Consider the following 18,883-nt stretch of genomic DNA (forward strand, 5'->3'; position numbering starts at 1 on the left):
CTTTTTATGGCCCTCAGATTTCTGTATCTGTTACATGATCATTTGCTCATCAAATAGTAGCATATAGTATAATACAATTATAGTAGTTCTGTATTCATACCAAAAATAATAGAAACCTAACTTAGCGAAGTTTGACAAGAACAATATTTCTGTATATGATTATGTAAACTTGACTTTGCTGCAGTTCGGCTTACATTAACATTTCGGAAATCAGCCTCAGACACGATACTTAACGCTACGTATTTCACATACTAGACTATAAACGTATTAGATTAACCCCGAGGGTAGATAGAGAAATGAAACACGAATTTACTTGAAAGATTTTATTTACAATTTTACATGACAAATTCAAAGAGCAGTTTGTATAACATTGCAGTCCTTGTTGCAAGGCACAATTGTCTGTTCATTAAAATTCAAACTAGCATAGTGACAAACTATTAAGATGAAATCTGTAAGAAATAAATCGTTAGGAACACTAATAGACTAGAATCGGAATGTTAGCTACAAATGTTCCCTATGACGCTAGCAATATTAAAATAGCTATTGATCAAAACTACAATTATTACTGATACGATGCGAGATCTATTATTTCATTTACCACCATTAATGCCCATAAGCTCTCGGGATTTATTGTCCAAATCAAAACGTAACATACGTTACCGAAACCGCTAAAATTAATGACTACATAATATTATGTATAAAATAATACAGCAAAAACTTTTACATTTTCTGTAAGAAATGCGACTTGCGCGACAAAAACACCACATTCACCTCAAACACACCATACATTGACAATGTACATCGTGACACAAGACATTGACAATGTACATCGTGACACGAGACATTGACTGTGTCAATGAATGTCATTAAACCCGCGTTAAAAACGCGTTCAAACATCACAGGCAAATTTTACAATGTCGAACAACAGAGCGAAATAAATCACAACAAATTTCTAAATTATCTAATCGTCGTCCCTTGGGGCTTAGCGAAAATGCAATTGGTGCCTAGAGCTTGACCTTTCCGTTGGAAATGTCATTAAAGAGCGGAGTGGTGATGGGCACGAAGCCGGCGCCCGAGCGGAAGTACAGCGGATCCTTGATCACGTCCGGGTCCACACCTTCCTTTTGATACTGCAATTTCTTTAGTTTAAAGGTGCCTGAAATATAAAAACGACATGTATTAACGTACGACTTTCTTGCCCTAACGAAATGTCAATAAAACACATAACTGTTTAATTAGTTTATGTAAGATTGGTGAATCTGGCTTCAGGGAGACGAGTCCAGGCATACGTGTTATTAAATTTAATTTTCGTCAAATCTGTGACCTCAACTGATAAATACAATTACTAAAATATGATCTCAACAGTGCCTGTAAATTAATAAAATTACGCAGTAAATCATCAAATCCTATACGTTTTTGACATACGGAAGTCACAATAACACAAGTTTAAGTTCCAATTGTTTAAACAATACTATAAATAAATGACGTGAGTCCCACAAAATACCCAACCTTATCAATTAATAGGTATATCTGTAATACATTCATTTAAAATACCTCCTTTTTACTATTAACGCAACGTTATTAAGTTAAGTCATACATAATGAAACCTTAAGAAACGTTAAAATTGTTTGAAACAAATTCCAACTATACTATAAAGTGAAATTGCTTAATAAAGAGTAATTAAGATATACACATACTAGTGATTTCAATGTCCTTGGTAAGGCGCAGGAACAGTGGCCGTGCGAAAGATGGCAGAGAATGATCGAGATGTGCAGCCAGTTTGCTCAAATCCAATGTCCGCTCAGGGTCCGCAATGGCAGCCATGCCAGCCCGTCCCTCCGTTTGGGGTATCTACATAGAAATTAACATTTTAATCTAGCTGTGTGCTAAATAAATATATATAGTTATATCCTAGGACGAGAAGCACTTAAAGTATTGGTAACTAACTTTATTACCTAAGGAGTTAAATTATACTAAAAAGTGATGTCAGTTGAAAGTATATTCCTGTATTATCCGCGTTTATCGCGTGGAACATTATCTCCGAATGAATTATTCTTCTACAAAAATTGAAAAGAGCTATTCAAAATTACATTAACGATGAATCAGTCAGGATTGATTTGTTATTTCTGCCATTGGCCGTCCAAATAATATCGTATCAAATTTAGATTCAAATTTTCCCGGTGACTTAAATAAGGATGTGTGGAAACTTATTGCAGAGTCGTTTTTATTTAAATAATTTTATTATCTTAAAGTGTTTAAAACAATATTACAAATAAATTTAATTATGTAAACAGAATATCCGTTCGAATACCAAAACAATTTGCTATATATGATAGTGTTTTGTTTACCTTTAACTAAAAACACAATTATGTACATATATAAAGGTTAATAAACTCGATTGTATGCATGAGATGTTTTGAACAGACATTCCTTAATTTAACCTTATATTTTTAAAGAATCCAAAATTTGTTTAACTATCCCTAGTCTTGGTTTCTTATGGAATAGTAAAATAATTATTAAATCACGCTCTATTTATGTATTTAACTATACACAACATTCAACTAACACATACAAGTTATTTCAAACTATACTTGCATAGTTTAGGTCCGTTGTACGAGCCAAGGCTGCACATAATGTGCTCACTCAGGTTTTTTAGATTAACTCACCGAAACCCCATACACGACACAATCCCGTCGATCAAGAACTGGGCCTAGTGCATCCTCCACCTCAGCCGTGGCTACGTTCTCGCCTTTCCACTTGTATGTGTCACCAGTGCGGTCCCGGAAGAAGAGGTAGCCATAGTCGTCAGCCACCAGAATGTCACCACTCACAAACGCAGCGTCACCCTTGCTGAAGACATCCGTCTCTACTTTCTTGTTACTGGCGCTCTGGAAATTGAAAATATAATTTTATTATTTTTTTAATAATCAGTTAAGAATCAGGCATGACTCAAACCGTTATTTAAAAGCAGTTAATATTTTTAAGTAATAAAACTTTATTTGTATAGTAACACGTTTGGCTATAATAAATAGTCAAAGTCAAAAATCATTTATTCATATAGGTAACACTAACACGGTATACACTTATGAACGTAAAAAAAAGAAATATACATTTACTGCCGGTTCTTAAATCAAGGTCGTAGAACGGAAGAGAAGAATTGAGATAAACTCTCCGCCACTCTTTTTAATCGCCAATTTTCTTTTAAACATTACACAACGTTTGTAAGGAGCTGCAACCATTACACCATTGTTCCATTGTGTGTGCACACATGACATCTTTAGTTATAAATAATAATAAAATAAATTAAAAACAAAGATTTGTCTCACATTGTCAAATATCCTCTATCAGCAGGAAGCATGGTGAAATAGGAGCACGCACTTACATTCATTCAATAGTAAGTATTTTAAATTGAACGTAAGGTTATATACAATTTTCCTCAAAATGGTATATTTTTGTGTATCACGAGCTAAATTTAAATTTAATACTAAATTTTTTCGTTTATCTTTTGTTTTCGTAAATATGTATATTACGACACACATATGGTTTTGCTCATTAAAATATTTTTTTTCGTATTGTCAGTTATGTAGAAAAAAAACTAATGCATTTGTATATTGAGCTTTTCCATAATTTGTTCAAATTACGTAATAGTTAATCAATGCAGGTTACAAACTTAATTAATGTCAAAATATATTCTTATATAAAAGAAGGTATATCTATCATTCTAATTTATCGGTTAATACTGATCATTTCTCATATTATCATTAATAAATTGCATTATTTCATTGTTAAATAATACAATCTCAATAGGTATACTATAATTGTTGTGCAGCTTTAAGCGCGCATACTTCCAAAACTTTTAACACTGCACAGAATAGCGGCAGTTTGATTTGATTTTTTCTAATCACTATTTGTTTATAGAATTACCATTTATAAAATAATAACTGTTTGACTAATTAAAAAAAAAATGAATCTGAAATTTTTATATAGAAGCGTTTTTAAATTGCCGAAATTGGATCCGGTAATCACAAAAACATGGTTTTAAGACGAACCTTATCAACGTATCCGTGGTACGCCCGGGCTGCGTTGCGTTGAGAAATTAATCCAATAAACATTCCTGGTTCATCTGAAAATAAAAACAGAATAGCGTTAAATAAATAATAAAGTAAAAACAAAATTTTGTACCGTATCGTTTGAGTGTTCCATTTTTAAATTCTACAGTTAATCATGCGTGATACGGCACGCTTTCTACGCACGCGCTATATGACGTTTAACGTTTGACGTTTAATTGACGTTTATTGTTTGTAGCTTTGTTGACATCTGCTATGCAAATTGATCTGTAAGTCTTTTTAAGTTACTCAAATATAATTATTTTTAGTAACGTCAAATTTTGAAAAATGCGTAATTAATAAAGTTCAATAAACACCGTTCGATACAAAAGTTTATGCGACTTCTTCGATACAAAACGTCCCCTTGGGATTTGTGTACCGCGATTATATTTAATAAGCTTACTTAACTATAACACAAAATAATTTTTGAATCAAAAGATAAGAAGACCAATTAGAAGGTTTACACACTTAAAAATAATACGAGAGAGAATACGTGTAGGGTATGGGTGTGTATTTGTGTGTGTAACTGAAGCCTGTGTGTTACAATCGCCTTGATTTAGTGTTAAAGGATATCCTTATTTTTTTAAATATCGCGGGATAGTCGATAGCAACTTCCTTTGCATAGCTCTGTTTAGCGCTGCGCCTGATTCGTAAGTTCATGTCATGTTCACGCGTGTATATCTTTATTAATTACAACGAGGACAGTCAAACCAATGTTTTATTCTTTGATTGTCCTCGTTTTAACATGTGTTATTTTTGAGAGAATAAATAAATGGGCCAATCCGCATTACGAAGGTGTAATCTAACCGCGCTAACAATTAAATTACAAAAGTACAATAATTAAAATAAACTAAGCGTTAAATGTATATTCATGAACAATCTAACTAGCCAGTATCGGCTTTGTACAGTTATTATGAATTCAGAGGGCCTGCCGTGTTATAAATTATTCATTACTGTACTGAATCATAGTGTAGTAATATTTATAATATTATTCAAAAGCTTTATTGTAGGCTTACAAATGCATTTTATTTTCCGTGTTTAACACTAAAGGGCAGGCATTTATACGTGATAATAGGCAATACTATGCCTACTAACCGGCCTATTATTTCGCTTTAATCAACCATTAAACCATAAAAGTCGTTAATTTAATACATCGTTACAAAACTGTCTTAATTATATAATTTTAAACATTTTTGTCGATAATAAACTCGTTGTAATTTAAATTCCTGTATTTGGTTATAGATAATTGAAATATAAAAACATACTTTCTAAACGAAACTACATAATCTAGTACATTCTAGAGACATTTAGAATTAATACCACACGAAAAAGCAATCAACAGTTATCAATGCGTAATTTAAGTTAAATATTTTAACAGTGTATTATATGTATCAGACTGTAATAATTTTTTGATTTAACCATTTAAATCTAGGGCAAGATTCACACTCGACACTTTGAGAATTATGTCTACTTGACATACGGGTCTTACTTAGCTAAGTCTCGTCTCTAAGTCTTTCCTTAGCGTCGTCTTACGCTAATCAACATGAACTAATCACCTGTGCGATGCCCCGGCATAATTAAATCATTACTTTTCATTAGACCTTTGTCTTTCTAATGGTTGATTATTCAAACTTAACCTTACACTTAAAAACCATTTCAAATTCTTTATCACTTACTAAATAATAGAATTAAAAATACCAATTTGTAGGTTCAAAATCAAAATAGGTTTATTCAGTTAAATGCGTCTTCGCGCATGCTCATAAGCATGTCAAAAACGTTTACAACATTCGCGAAATCTACGCCATCCCGAACCCGCCAAAACGTTTCTGTTAGCAAAATGGCGTCGCACCAGTTTCTATGACGCAACTTGTAAACACGTAATATTGAGTTTCATGTAAAATTAACAGTACTTACTGGGCTGACAGCGTATGCAATAACCATCTGGACCACGAATGACATTTCCAAGCTCGTCGATCTTGACCAGTGCGATCGGGTGAAGTCTGGTTGGAATCAACTTGGGGAGGAAACCGACCGCTCCCACCGTGTTGTCCACGTTAACTGTCAAAAGGAAATTTGTTTAGGATAAATGTAACTTAATTGAGTACAGTTAGAGGCAGCCACAACACAGTGATGTTCCTAGTGTGTAATGTTGTGTTTACACATGGAAGTATTTGAGTTGCTATATATGAACCAAGTGTAAAATCAGCGGTGGCGTTAGGGGGTGGCGAACAGGGCAATCGCCTGGGGCCTCGCTTTTGCAGGGGCCTCGCGCATCAACCCTAGCAAATTAAAAAAAATGGATTTTTAAACTATTTTTTCAAATTAAGAACTTTTTATTTGATCCTTAATGACATACGGTAAATTAAAATAATGTTAGTTAACTAATTCATTCACTCAAAACATAATTGACAAATTCATCGTGTATTACTTGAATAACGCGTCAATAGTAACTGAAAAAGTGTAATAAAACTTTGTGATACTTAAATTTTGATTCCTGGCTGTTTGTGCGAAACAAAACACGATTTAAGAAATTAGCTCGCGTGATCCTGATGCTGGAATTGAGTTGAGATATAAACTTTATCAACTTGAGATATAAACTTTATTAATTTTAGATATAAAATAGATTATTAAATTGAGACAAACTATATCAACTTGAGATACATAACAGAAAAAAAAAATAACTGAAGTTTACCCCACTATCGTAATAGATATATCAGACCTACTTTCGAATCACATACTTATCACGAAGGACAGAGGGCCTCGTAAAGACCTGCCGCCCGGGGCCTCGCAAAGAGAAAGGACGCCTCTGGTAACGATCCTAGGGTAACGTTCAAATACATCGCGCTAAGTCTATCTCCATCTTAAAGTGATTGTAATACGGAAGTCATGTTCGCGCTCTATCAACCTAGTATCGGTTCTATCACACTCACAGTCGTTAGTTACAACCCTCGCTGAGACTGAAACAGTTGCGTTTTACGCAATGCAGGAAAAGCAATAATTCAATAATTTCATTTGGAAAATTAACATCTAACTTAAATGTCAGCAGAAAAAAATTCTTAAGCTGTTAATAAATCATAATTTCACTGAAGCTGAATCACAAAGCGTTCGGTTTCAACATTTGTTTCTTGTTTGAAAATTAGAGGCAAATTAAAATTAAACTAAATAAGGCCAGTTTAAGTTACATTTTAGCGTAAAGAGAATACCGCATAAATTGCGTGTTATTATAAATATGATATTGCACCGGAAATGACAATGAACTCAATCGGAAAAAACCTTCCGCCGCAACTTAAGCGCGCTCCAAATTATATCTTATCCATAAAAAATTATTACAATTTATGAAAAAACTTACGCTCTATATTTTAATGTTATACCAATTCTAAATAATGGCCATTTAACAGTTTATTATATCTAACAGTATTACCCATAAATTCATAAAAACAATTGCTAAAGTACTCTTTCGTCTCTTTCTTTCAAATTCTGTTTATGCTGAGATGAAAAGAGACAGATGACTAAAGCGGTGCAATTAGACTGATTTATATTTTAACCTTTATAAAATTAAATTTGTAGAAAGTACTTTATTGTGGCCAAATTATAAAAGACATTTACACAATACAGTATATTTCATAGAATTATCAAAAAATTAAAATGAATTCAAATAAAAGTATGAAAAATGAACTTATTAAAGCGAACGAAGTCACAATTGTTCTTTTTGTAAAATTATTATAATTGTCTTTGTTCTTGCGCAGTTGTAATAAACTAAAACATGCTTGCGTTTGATTAAGCGTCAGACAAAAAAAATGTTCGAGAACTTTGGTTGCAGTGTTGCCAACTTTGGGGTTTTCCTCCCAAATTTATAGGAAATTTAGGAGGTACATTTATTTAGACGGATTTTTATGGAGTACTTTATATAATAAATTTATTACTTTTTCTTAAAAAACGCACAATATACAAGTTATATTAAGCATACAAACCCAACCACCAAACTAAATCAACTTAAATATCAAAACTATAATTTTATACTATTTGAATGTATGTTTGATGCCATAATATTTAAAAAAAAATGTATTTTTGATGCATATTTGAAAATACCATACCATGAGTACAACAAAAACTTTAGAGGGGTTTATAAATGATTTTAATAATTTTGCTAACATAGTTATAAGTATCTCTACTAACAATATATAGACTTATAATGGTCTGAAATAAATGATTTTTATTATTATTATTTTATAATCGATATTTAGGGATATTTAATGAAACATTCTGCAGGAGTTGGCATCACTGGTGTTGTCGATACGCCGCGTCGTTGGCGAGTCTAGACACCAAGTCACCGTAACAAGAAAACAATAATACTTATCAATTAAAAACCAGTGAATCACATCGTGTTATCCCTGGAGAGTTTTCCAACTTCAATTTGATAGAAAATACTCATCTAAGCGTTGATTTTTACAAATGTTGAACGCGTTTTAAGTTATCTAAATGATTCGTGACAATTAGCTTAGTTTTTTATATAGAACAGGGGGCAAACGGGCCGGAGGCTCACCTGATGTTAAGTGATACCGCCGCCCTTGGACACTCAATGCCAGAGGGCTCGCGTCTGCATTGCCGGCCTTTTGGGAACTGGTACGCTCTTTTCTTGAAGGACCCTAAGTCGAATTGGTCCGGAAATACTTAAGCGGGCAGCTGGTTCCATATAGGTGCGCGGCTAAAACTGCCTTGAAAAACGCTCAGTTGTGGAAAAGCGGACGTCGAGGTGATACGGGTGGAATTTCGTATTGTCTCGACAACCGCTGATGAAACTCACGATAATTAGTATATTCCGGACATATTCATCGTAGTCGAACCAAATATAATTATATTATATAGGCGTACAGTTAAAAAAAAATTAAAACGGATAAATTTACATTTTAGGCAAATTTGTTTTGACATAATCTGCGACTATTATTACACCATGCCTTTCGATAAACAACTATATTAAAAATAGCGTTGATTACGAGTTTATTTTTAACTAGGTGACCTAGTGAACTTATTATCTCCTAATATTTGTCTAAATTAATGCAGACAAAGGAACGTCATACAGCTATGAACTTAGTGACACATTTTTATTTCTAAAAAAGATATCATCTCCTAGCTGGAACAGATTTTGTTGGAAAATTTAAGTGTCGCTTCTATTATTTTTATATGTTCCTCAGTTAAACCATCCCTGAACTTCCACAAATATTACAGGATCATAATTAGCCAAATCGGTCTATTTGAGTTGTAGCGAGGCAAGCAAACAGCATTTTTTATTTACACACATTAATCGTAAACCAATTAATGTAGTACAAAGTACTCGTTATCACTGTTATAAGCAGAAACAAAAGAAACTTACTTATGTTCGCGTTGCCCTCGGTCGCTCCATATATCTCATTTATCTGCGGTACTTTGAACCTGCCAAAACAAATATTGCCTCATCAAGTAATTGGAGTGTAACATTTGTGCTTTTTACGAGCATATCGTGAACTTTAAATCAATAAATTCTAAATGTTAGATGAATTAAAAAAACAGCACAAACCAAAATTAATAGCAACTAAGTTTATAATTTTATATTATATGTTATGTTCAACATATAGACATAGGCAGATTGTGTCCATTTCTTTATTTAATATATTTAACTATCTCAAGATTTATAATACAACACCCATACATTAGCACCTTTAAAATGAGTACCACAGAGACATTATAAAAACTATGTTTATAAAGGTTTTTAAAATGGCAAATGCGTTGTAAGTTTGCATGTTTATTAAAGCAAAGTTCATATTAAAAAACCGAAGCGCATTTGTGTCTAAAGGGCTAAAATTTTGAATTGACTGTGAATAATTACATCGCATGATAGTGATTAGGTTTTCACTCCACGTCCAATATAAAGTTGTTTTTTCTTACATTCAAATGGAATGTTTTATTAAAATTTTAATTACCTTAATAAGACAAATAAATAGATAAAATTCCCACAATCATTTAAATAAAATAGCAAATCGTAAATACGCTTAATAATTAAATTTATATAATTATTTTTTGTAACTTGAAGCTTATAGTCAGCAGGATTTTGTGCTCTCGAAATAAATCTAAAGAACAGCATACAAAGCTACAGGTGTGTCAAAGATAGATGGAACTATGTATGATAGGGAAGAAAATAATATACAAAATACAGAATATAGCTTTAAGGAAAACAACTAATGTAACAGATGTTACAATAAAAATAAATAAACTAAGTGGAATGGGACGGGGCTCATTGCAAGAGGAACGGAAAACTGGAGCAATAAAGCACTAAACTGGTATAAGGTGCATAGAAAAAATTAAAGAACCAGCAGTTGGAACATGGTAGAGTGCCACAGTGCAGAGGAATGGCGGGATTAGTAGGAGGCCTTTGCCAGGGGCACACAGATACCTTGCAAAATGGAATAGCAACGCGTTTAAATGTAAAAGTATCTGAATTTAAAGCTTATTATTATCTCAAATAAAAACATTGTTATATTTTTCCCTTTTCCAATATTTCAACCTAATCCTCTTTCCTGACAACATACAAAGCACAAAATTCTAATCTAGTTCCAGATTGGGTGCTTGATAAGATTACGTTCACCCTAATTTATTGAACATCTCAATATCGCTAGATATAGCGGTGGACGCGCTAAGCTGTAATCAATAAATTGTAATAAAGATTTAAAAAATCATGTAACTGACCTATCAACAATCTGCTGCCATATGGCAGGTCGCATTCCATTTCCGACCATAATCCGCACTCCGTGCTCAGTGTCAGTAGCCTTCGAAGGCTGAGCCAGCAGGTAACGGCACATCTCTCCGATGTACTGAGATACCTATAAAAAATTGTATTGAATTACCAAATATAAACCGACAAGTTGAAAATTAAACCACGAAATTTCAGATTTATTTGGAGGTTTCAATAGTCATCACCAATCAATAAACAATATAATTTTCATTGATACGATTTGTTTACTAAGATTTGAAAGCAAATTTTATTATATTTACAAAACAATTAGCATATCACATCGCATATATCATCAACGTACAATAAACATTTAAATTAAATCAATTTTAACATATTTTTCCTAAACTATTTGAATAATTTAAAAGATTGTTCTAACAGAGGATCTACAACAGGATAATACGTTGAAACGTTTAAGTTTGTCCGTTGTATTAAAATAACAAAAAAAAATTCAGTCGACTTTGATTTTGAAAGAAATATTTTTTTATTTACAATTATAACATATACTAGTTATTTCAATCAAGTATCAATCTTACGTACCGTGCACTCATACTTGATGCAATCACTCCAGTAGTTGGATGCTGAGAACTTGCTCCGAAGTACCGAGGGTATACCATCAACTAAAGCTGCCGCGGTCCCTACCAGCCCACCAGCCAGATGGTAGAGCGGTAGGGGATTGTACATACGGTCACTGCTTTTCAAACCCAGCATATGAACTGTGGCTACCACCACAATCAGGTACCTGATTAGATTCGCTATGTAAGTAATGAAATAAGATATTATTCCATACGGATTCTTTAAGTCATTTAGAATATAATTTCAACTTAAAAAAAAATTGTCATTAAATATATCATGTTTTTTTTGTTATTTAATCTCCTGTGTAACGGTCTTCAAAGGTCCGCTTTACGAGGCATTTTCTTTTGCGAACTGATGAATCCGCTCCCGTTGGAGGTCTTCCCTGGGAGATACGATCTGAAGGCCTGTCCATCTAGAACCCCATGTGTGTCCATGGGCTGCGGTGACTCTTTTATAGCTGTTTCAACTGCTGCTCGTTTGCCCTCATATCTTATAAATATGAAAATTTTGAGTATACAATGGATGTATATCTATATATATCGTATATGGATGACGAACTTGATAGATGATGCAAATGAATGAAGAAAAATAGATGTGCAGAACTAACTTTGAGTTTTTCATCACGGCTGCCTTTGGCATTCCCGTTGTGCCTGACGTGTAGATGTATAGAAGAGTATCATTGTACTGAGGCTTATCAACCACGATTGGATAATCTGGAGAGTGCTTTTCCATCTCAGAGCGCATATCCGTGACTCCTGGTGCACAGTCGCCATATAACTGAAATTGTTTTATATCCGCGGGGAGGTCTGCATTTATATCGGCCACGGCTGCAAAAAATCCCGTAGAATTATTTTCTATGTTTGTCATATTTCCCTCGAAATATTTAGTCTAAACCAATGTGAATTGAACCTTCAGAGAGAAGCCATAGACGTATGGGTTATGATACTTGTTCATAATGGATTTAACATTGAATAAGAAATCATTACTTCGTATGAAAGTTTAAATAAAAAGTTCACTTACCACCAACCAAACAATCAGAGTAGATAATAGCTTTAGCATTTGCGACCTGGATGCAATGTAACAGAGGTTTGTGCCGGAGATTACTGTTGATGAGAGCAGAGACCACACCCAGCTTGGCCATGCCCAGCCACATATAAACATATTCCGCACAGTTAGGCATGAAGATACACACGACGTCACCACGCTTCAGGCCCATCTCCTGCATGACCCGAGCCACTTGGTTCGATTTTTCTGCCATCTGCCGGAAATGCGCATTGATAAGATTTCCTTCCCATGGCGTAATCCAAATGAATTTATGAGTCAATAAACATTTGAATTGTTATAATAAATTACAGAATTTGTTTTTTCCATTTTCCTTTTTTGTCTCCTACATATTTTAACAAGCGTTTCTTGGCTAATTGCATTGATTACTGGATATGGGTATAAAATATTAGAGCAAAACATCTACTGACCGTTACAAAACAAACAGGTGTCAGACCTGCCATTTACTTGCTTAAAAAGCCTTAAAAATATTACGTATAAAAGCCATAGACAAGAAAAAAAGTATTACGTAATAACATCGATACAACTGAAGTCTTGCATTGGCACGTTACGTTAATCTCATCACAAACTGTCTACATCTACGCTGATTTAGCTTGAAAAACTACACAAATATTCCAGTTATCTCGCTTTAACACTAGCATTTTATTTTATAAAGTACATACAACTAGGTAAAAAGACGCAAATTGATGCAAAAATTCATGGTACTGAATGTCATTCAAAACTATACATTTTTTTATATAACTATGGGATATCATTCTAGCTTAGGGAGCGTTAAAGTATTATATCACGCAATTTTTTGAGATTCTTGAACCCCCCCCCCCCCCCCCCCACGAAACGCACCGTAACGTTTTATGTATCCAATAGTGAAACGTTTCGTTTATATCTTTAACTTACCATTATCCCCTTCCCGTATCTAACGTTTTAACCCCCCCTCTAAATTCGTTACGTAATACTTGAACGCTCCCTTACACAGGATGCAAAAACTTCAAATTTTAGTTTATCATTTCGACTACTCGAATAGTCGAAGCCCTACAAGAGCAGTATATGGGACATAGGTGGTGTGTAGGACAATAAAAAGGGGTTACCTCTCTGAATGTCCATGTGCGATCGTCGACGACAAAGAAGCACGGTGCATCGGGCTGTTTGAGGGCTCTCTTCGTAAACAACTCTGCAACGGAGCAGTTGTTTCGAGCGTATATTGCCGTACGAATCATCGCATTTGCGTACCGCCATAGGAACCTTAAAAGATTAAACAAATATCGCATTTAGAAACAATTTTATATTTGTGACATGAACTTTATATCAATGAACATAGGAGCCAAGACATTTCACATTTATCTAATCCTACATAAGTTCGGAATTATGCAATATAAGACATTTTTACTAATAAATATAAAATGGGGATGCACCTGATACCAATATATCGGCGATATTTTAATTTCGCGCTTTAAAACAATAATAAGTAGTAATATAAACGCGCACCTCGTTTGATCTAGTTGCAAACGAGGCACGGACTATCCATGCCCGGGGAATATTATTTTACTGATTACTCTTAATTATCAATGACTAAACCATTAATCTTATTAAAAAATTGTGGCTGTTTATATTTTTTAATAAATATTAAAAACTGACCAAACTGGTATATTTTAGCTTAATTAAATTTTAATACAATAAGCGTTGGTATTGGTATAGACCATATTTCTATAAGAGTATCGGCAAAAAGGCGTATCGATGCATGCCTAATATACAATAACTCAGCGGTTATTTACTAACAATTTAAGGAAAATTTGTCGTAAACTAATAAAAAAAGTCAACAACCGTAACGTAACTTGACTATCGTGTGATAATTCAAACAGGTTTTAAGAATTTAACTTAGACAAAAAATGTCCGTGCTAGACAATAGATTTTTACATCATTATTTTAACCATACAAAACTGCTTAAAACAAACATCATGAATAATGTTTTTGCCGATATTAACTCTGTACTTATATAGGACAAGGTGCGTCTTTAAAATATTTATATGTGAAATGTGTCACGTGTTGAACGTTTCTTTCTCGGTAATCTTGGCTCTTATTTACATAGAAATAAAGTTCATGTTAGTGATATAAAATTATCGATTTTTCCAATCGATAGAAAACACGCTATCTTGATTCTTAGTAGAAATATTTAAATGCTTATTTTCGAGGACGCAGACTAAGCTAGAACCCAGCGAATAATTTTAAACATTAATTTCTTATTTCAACCAAATTAGAGAGATTATTAACTAACAGTTTTCCGTAAATTGACGAAGACTTTCAAAGTGGTCTCAACGCAACCACAAATACTTCAAAATATTAAAGTAGGTCTTTACAATCTGATAGATAAGACCTTATCTTATAACTTGTATTTATGATACTTTAAGAATACGATGAAATAAAGATTTAAAATCCAAATTCTCAAACATAAGCTAAAACTGCAATTGACCGCCACATGTCAATTCGTTAAATAATTGATATTAAATTTCGTAGTTGAGTTGCATCGTCTTTTTTTAAACTATTAAATTAGAAATTTTATAAATTTAGTTAGTTAATTAAAATTAAATTTATTTAATAAATCATATCAGATATTGGCTTTCGGTACATAATTTGAGATTTTATACAATTTATAATATACCTTAAAATGCTTATACAGTTGTCGCCTATCCACCTAATGATAAAATCGAAGCAATGTGCACAAATAATTAGGTTACTAAGCTATTAGTCATAATGGAATTTTTGTAAGATGTTATTTGCAATAACTAATATATTTAATGTCGTTTTGAGCCGGTCGTGAGCTAGTCGCAGTAGTTAAAGATATGTTTAATTACACTTTGTCAATATATTGAAAGCTAAAAAACGGGTTTCACTACCTATGCTATGTTTTCTTAATTTGTAAGATAATAAATCACCCATTAGAGTATAATGCACGGAAATTAGGGACCTATGTAAAACGTATGTATTATTTTAATGTACATAACTTTATAGCTCAGAGAGGTGACTGACGGATCGATTGAGTAAAGTTCATTCAAAAATAACTCTCCCACTGTATATCGTGTTGGTACTTAACATCTTTTCATACACATTCAATTTATCTTGGTCTATTGTTTCCAATCTCAGCAGAGATAAGATATACTTTAGAATAAATAGAACAAATTGTATCTCATGAAAAGTATTTTTATGATTTTTTGCATTATAAGCACAAATCAGCACCAGGCGATCAGGCTGGGTATATATACTGTTTTACATTTAGACCTTGACTTTATAAATAGTCGGATACAAGGTCTTGACCGATGTAAAATTAACATGTGGTTTCATATATTTCACTTTAACGACTTTCCATAATCATAAATGAAACTCGAGAAATGAATAATTAAACGGCACTTGGAAAGAAAAATGCCTGTACTCAGTTTACGTACGTTACCTATATATAAAAACTTCAGTATACGAAATAACATTCTTTTACCGCATCAACATTATTGATCCTTTGCAGTGTTTAATTTCGTTTATTTCAATTAATGGATTCACTATTGTTTTGAAATTCCCAATTCTTTTGTCTTTGCTGCTAAGACAATCAAAGGTCACTGACATTTTGTATTTCAAAACTGGTATCTAATTAATGTGTAAATACATATTTAAATTCTAAAACAAATAGAAACTGACCTACAGAGCGTGATCCGAAAATTTCGAACGATTTAGGCCAACATAATTTATATATAAATATAATTAAAATATAAAAAAAATTGTGTAAATATCTACCACGTTAATTATGTAACTTAATATAATAAAATTATTTACCCCCAAGATAAAATTTAATTACATAATGACAAAATATTGTATTGAAAAACAATTTAAAGAAAGGTAGGTTAAGATAAGATTCATCGTAGCAGTGAAAACGGAAATTTTTATAAAGTTTTGTGGCCCCGAAGTATCATTTCAGTTTAAGTTGTGAATATATTGTTGTTAATATATTGTTAAGTTTTGATTTCTTTGTGTAAAAATATAGCTTTCACTTTTGGCTGGACAAGTAAGGGTTGATTTTCGATCGTTGGAATATTGCCCACTTCATGCCGCATAATATACGCTAGTACAGTTACACTAAGGATATTCAATGTATCTATTAAAAAGTAGGTTAAACTACGTTAACAAAATACTAAAAGTTGTTATCATTTGTTATTTGCAACTTCCTGTTTCATAATATTTCCCTATACGTACTTCATAATTTTGTGAAGATATGAGTCTTTGTGTTATGTAAAAATATCCTCTGCCCTCTCCGTGATTTAGATGTCCATGTAGTTTGACTACAATAATTGTAGCTTGGCAGTACATATCCAAAAAATAAAGCTAATCACTAATAAATATGCAGGATGTGTGATCGAAACGTAATAAAATACTCTCATATATAGTAAGTAATTTATAATATGCCTGAGAGGCAGTTCTTTATGCGTACAGTCTAACTTTTTGGCTTACCAATTTTAGTAGCAGGTAGCTAAAACCTTTTGTAATGTAAGCAACAACTAAGCATATTATCGCTTAACGTTAAGACTCTAAAATGTAAAAGACAAATACTAAACTATTTTTATCTGGTTACTTACACAATTAAACCGTCTATAGTCTACGTCAGTAAATTATATAACTATGGGAATATCAGACAATTTTAATACTTAACATAAGTATAGTTAACTAGGGTATCTTCGTTCATATATTTACACTGACAAATTATTACTTGGCTGTTAACTACAACGATTTTAACGATTTTCGTGACGCATAGCGGGTTGTGTACATAAATCGTGGGCATGTTAAATTTAACAGTACATAATGAATTGTAAAGCAACTCACTTGAGATCCCTGGGTAATGTTTTCACGATCACATAAATCTTCTTCCTGTACCGATAAACACAAGGTGCGATCGCGAGTATGGCGAAAATCGCCGCCTTGGATAGCGTGCTCAGCACGGCGGCCATCGCGGCAGCTAGTGCCATTAGCGCGACGAGCGCTGCCAGCAGGGCGTCCATGCTGGCGACGAGCCCAGTGGGACACGCGAATAACTACACTGAGACCTAAACAATTAACAACGCGCCGACCGCGTCTGCCGGCGTTGAATGTTTTTAACTAAATGCGCCAAGGACGTGCGCCCAGCGAACGTTCGCCGCGTCAATGGCTTGTTTCCCCTCGGCGCCAGATGCACATGCGCGAACAGCTGATCCCCGAAGGGATCGCTTTTGAACCGGTGGCTATGACATGTAAAAAATGTAAAATAAAAACACGCCTATTGCGCTTCACTTTCGCAGTTTGACTTGACACTGAGATACTTCTTTATTTAAATATTTTTTTCTATTATTATTTTAATATTTATGGTAGGATGTATAGAATTTATTTACAGCCTTTTCATCTAAACACATGTCGAATTTCCCATGCTTGTAACTTCAAGTCTCAACGAAATTTATTATCTGTCTTTGTAGTATTATAAGTACATTTAACGCCAGAACTAAGACAAAACATTCAAATGTGTTGTCAACCTTAACATTCAAATATATAGATTACCCAACCTTGAATCGAAAGCGATTGATCAGCGAAAGATTTATAAAACTATGCGCCGACTGAATTAAATACCAATTTAGCAATGCCTGCGCATTTTGATTGATTGGAAAAACATTTGATTGTTTTATAGTACTAGGCACTTCCGACTGGAATAAATCACGTAATCAGTTCCAGCACACCCATATAGCAAGCTCCGTCGAGATTTAAATATTAAGTATTCGTACATCATAACAAGTTTGCAACACTAAGGCCTGGCGCTCATTATTGGCATCGGAATGGCTGAGGATTTTATGTTATAAAAAGCATTATACATTACCTTCGTGGCAATAAAGTAGAAATTTCCATGATATATGATCGTAGTAACAAAAAGGCTACGGCATCAGCAGCTTTGAGGCTGCTTCGGTGCCGAGGCAACACTCGGGGGTAGCTTGCACTGCGGTGCGAGGATATTCTCCTTGTTTGAATAGATTTCTCTTCTTCAGCAAGAGCTGCTATGAGCACTAGATCCCAATCCACCATATTAAATAGAAATCAGGCAACTAGCTTGTAACAACTGTGTGCGTTTGCATGTAGGAATGCCGAAGGATTCCTTTTCTTGCCGATGCCGATAATGAGCGCCGGGCCTAAGGGTTTTAATATGGACTTCATAATTTTATGGACAGTCTTAAAAGGTAGGTAGTAGGTACTGCCAGTCAATTAAGTTCAACTATTAAAAACCAGTGTAGTTTTTCAATTGCTTTATTCGCACCAGTGGAATGATTGCGGCCAATATTTTCTTAAAGATCCGAGAGCCGCCTGCTAGTGGTACTAACATTTAAGG

The 18,883-nt window shown here is 33.5% G+C and overlaps 1 protein-coding gene across 1 annotated transcript; it reads right to left on the minus strand.

Annotated features, from left to right (window-relative positions):
* Positions 1–308: 308 nt before the first annotated feature.
* LOC123711019 (long-chain fatty acid transport protein 4-like) lies at positions 309–17,826 on the minus strand. The gene is made up of 12 exons (XM_045663404.1): positions 17,362–17,826; positions 13,593–13,746; positions 12,466–12,703; positions 12,053–12,272; positions 11,410–11,611; positions 10,827–10,960; positions 9,478–9,536; positions 6,021–6,164; positions 4,050–4,123; positions 2,667–2,888; positions 1,698–1,851; positions 309–1,156 (listed from the first exon to the last, which is right to left on the minus strand). Exons 1-12 carry the CDS (start codon positions 17,535–17,537, stop codon positions 1,005–1,007), a joined length of 1,929 nt encoding a protein of 642 aa, XP_045519360.1. The 5' UTR covers positions 17,538–17,826; the 3' UTR covers positions 309–1,004.
* Between the last annotated feature and the right edge of the window lie 1,057 nt (positions 17,827–18,883).

The sequence above is a fragment of the Pieris brassicae genome, chromosome 6 (assembly GCF_905147105.1).
Source record: "Pieris brassicae chromosome 6, ilPieBrab1.1, whole genome shotgun sequence".
Taxonomy (NCBI): domain Eukaryota; kingdom Metazoa; phylum Arthropoda; class Insecta; order Lepidoptera; family Pieridae; genus Pieris; species Pieris brassicae.

What these genes read in the sequence shown, in the direction of transcription:
- LOC123711019 (XM_045663404.1), bottom strand. Translation starts at nt 17,537, where the DNA reads ATGGACGCCCTGCTGGCAGCGCTCGTCGCGCTAATGGCACTAGCTGCC. An exon ending in ACATTACCCAGGGATCTCAA is followed by an intron (nt 13,747 to 17,361) that starts GTGAGTTGCTTT and finishes TAATCTTTTAAG; the next exon opens with GTTCCTATGGCGGTACGCAA. An exon ending in CTCTGATTGTTTGGTTGGTG is followed by an intron (nt 12,273 to 12,465) that starts GTAAGTGAACTT and finishes GATTTTTTGCAG; the next exon opens with CCGTGGCCGATATAAATGCA.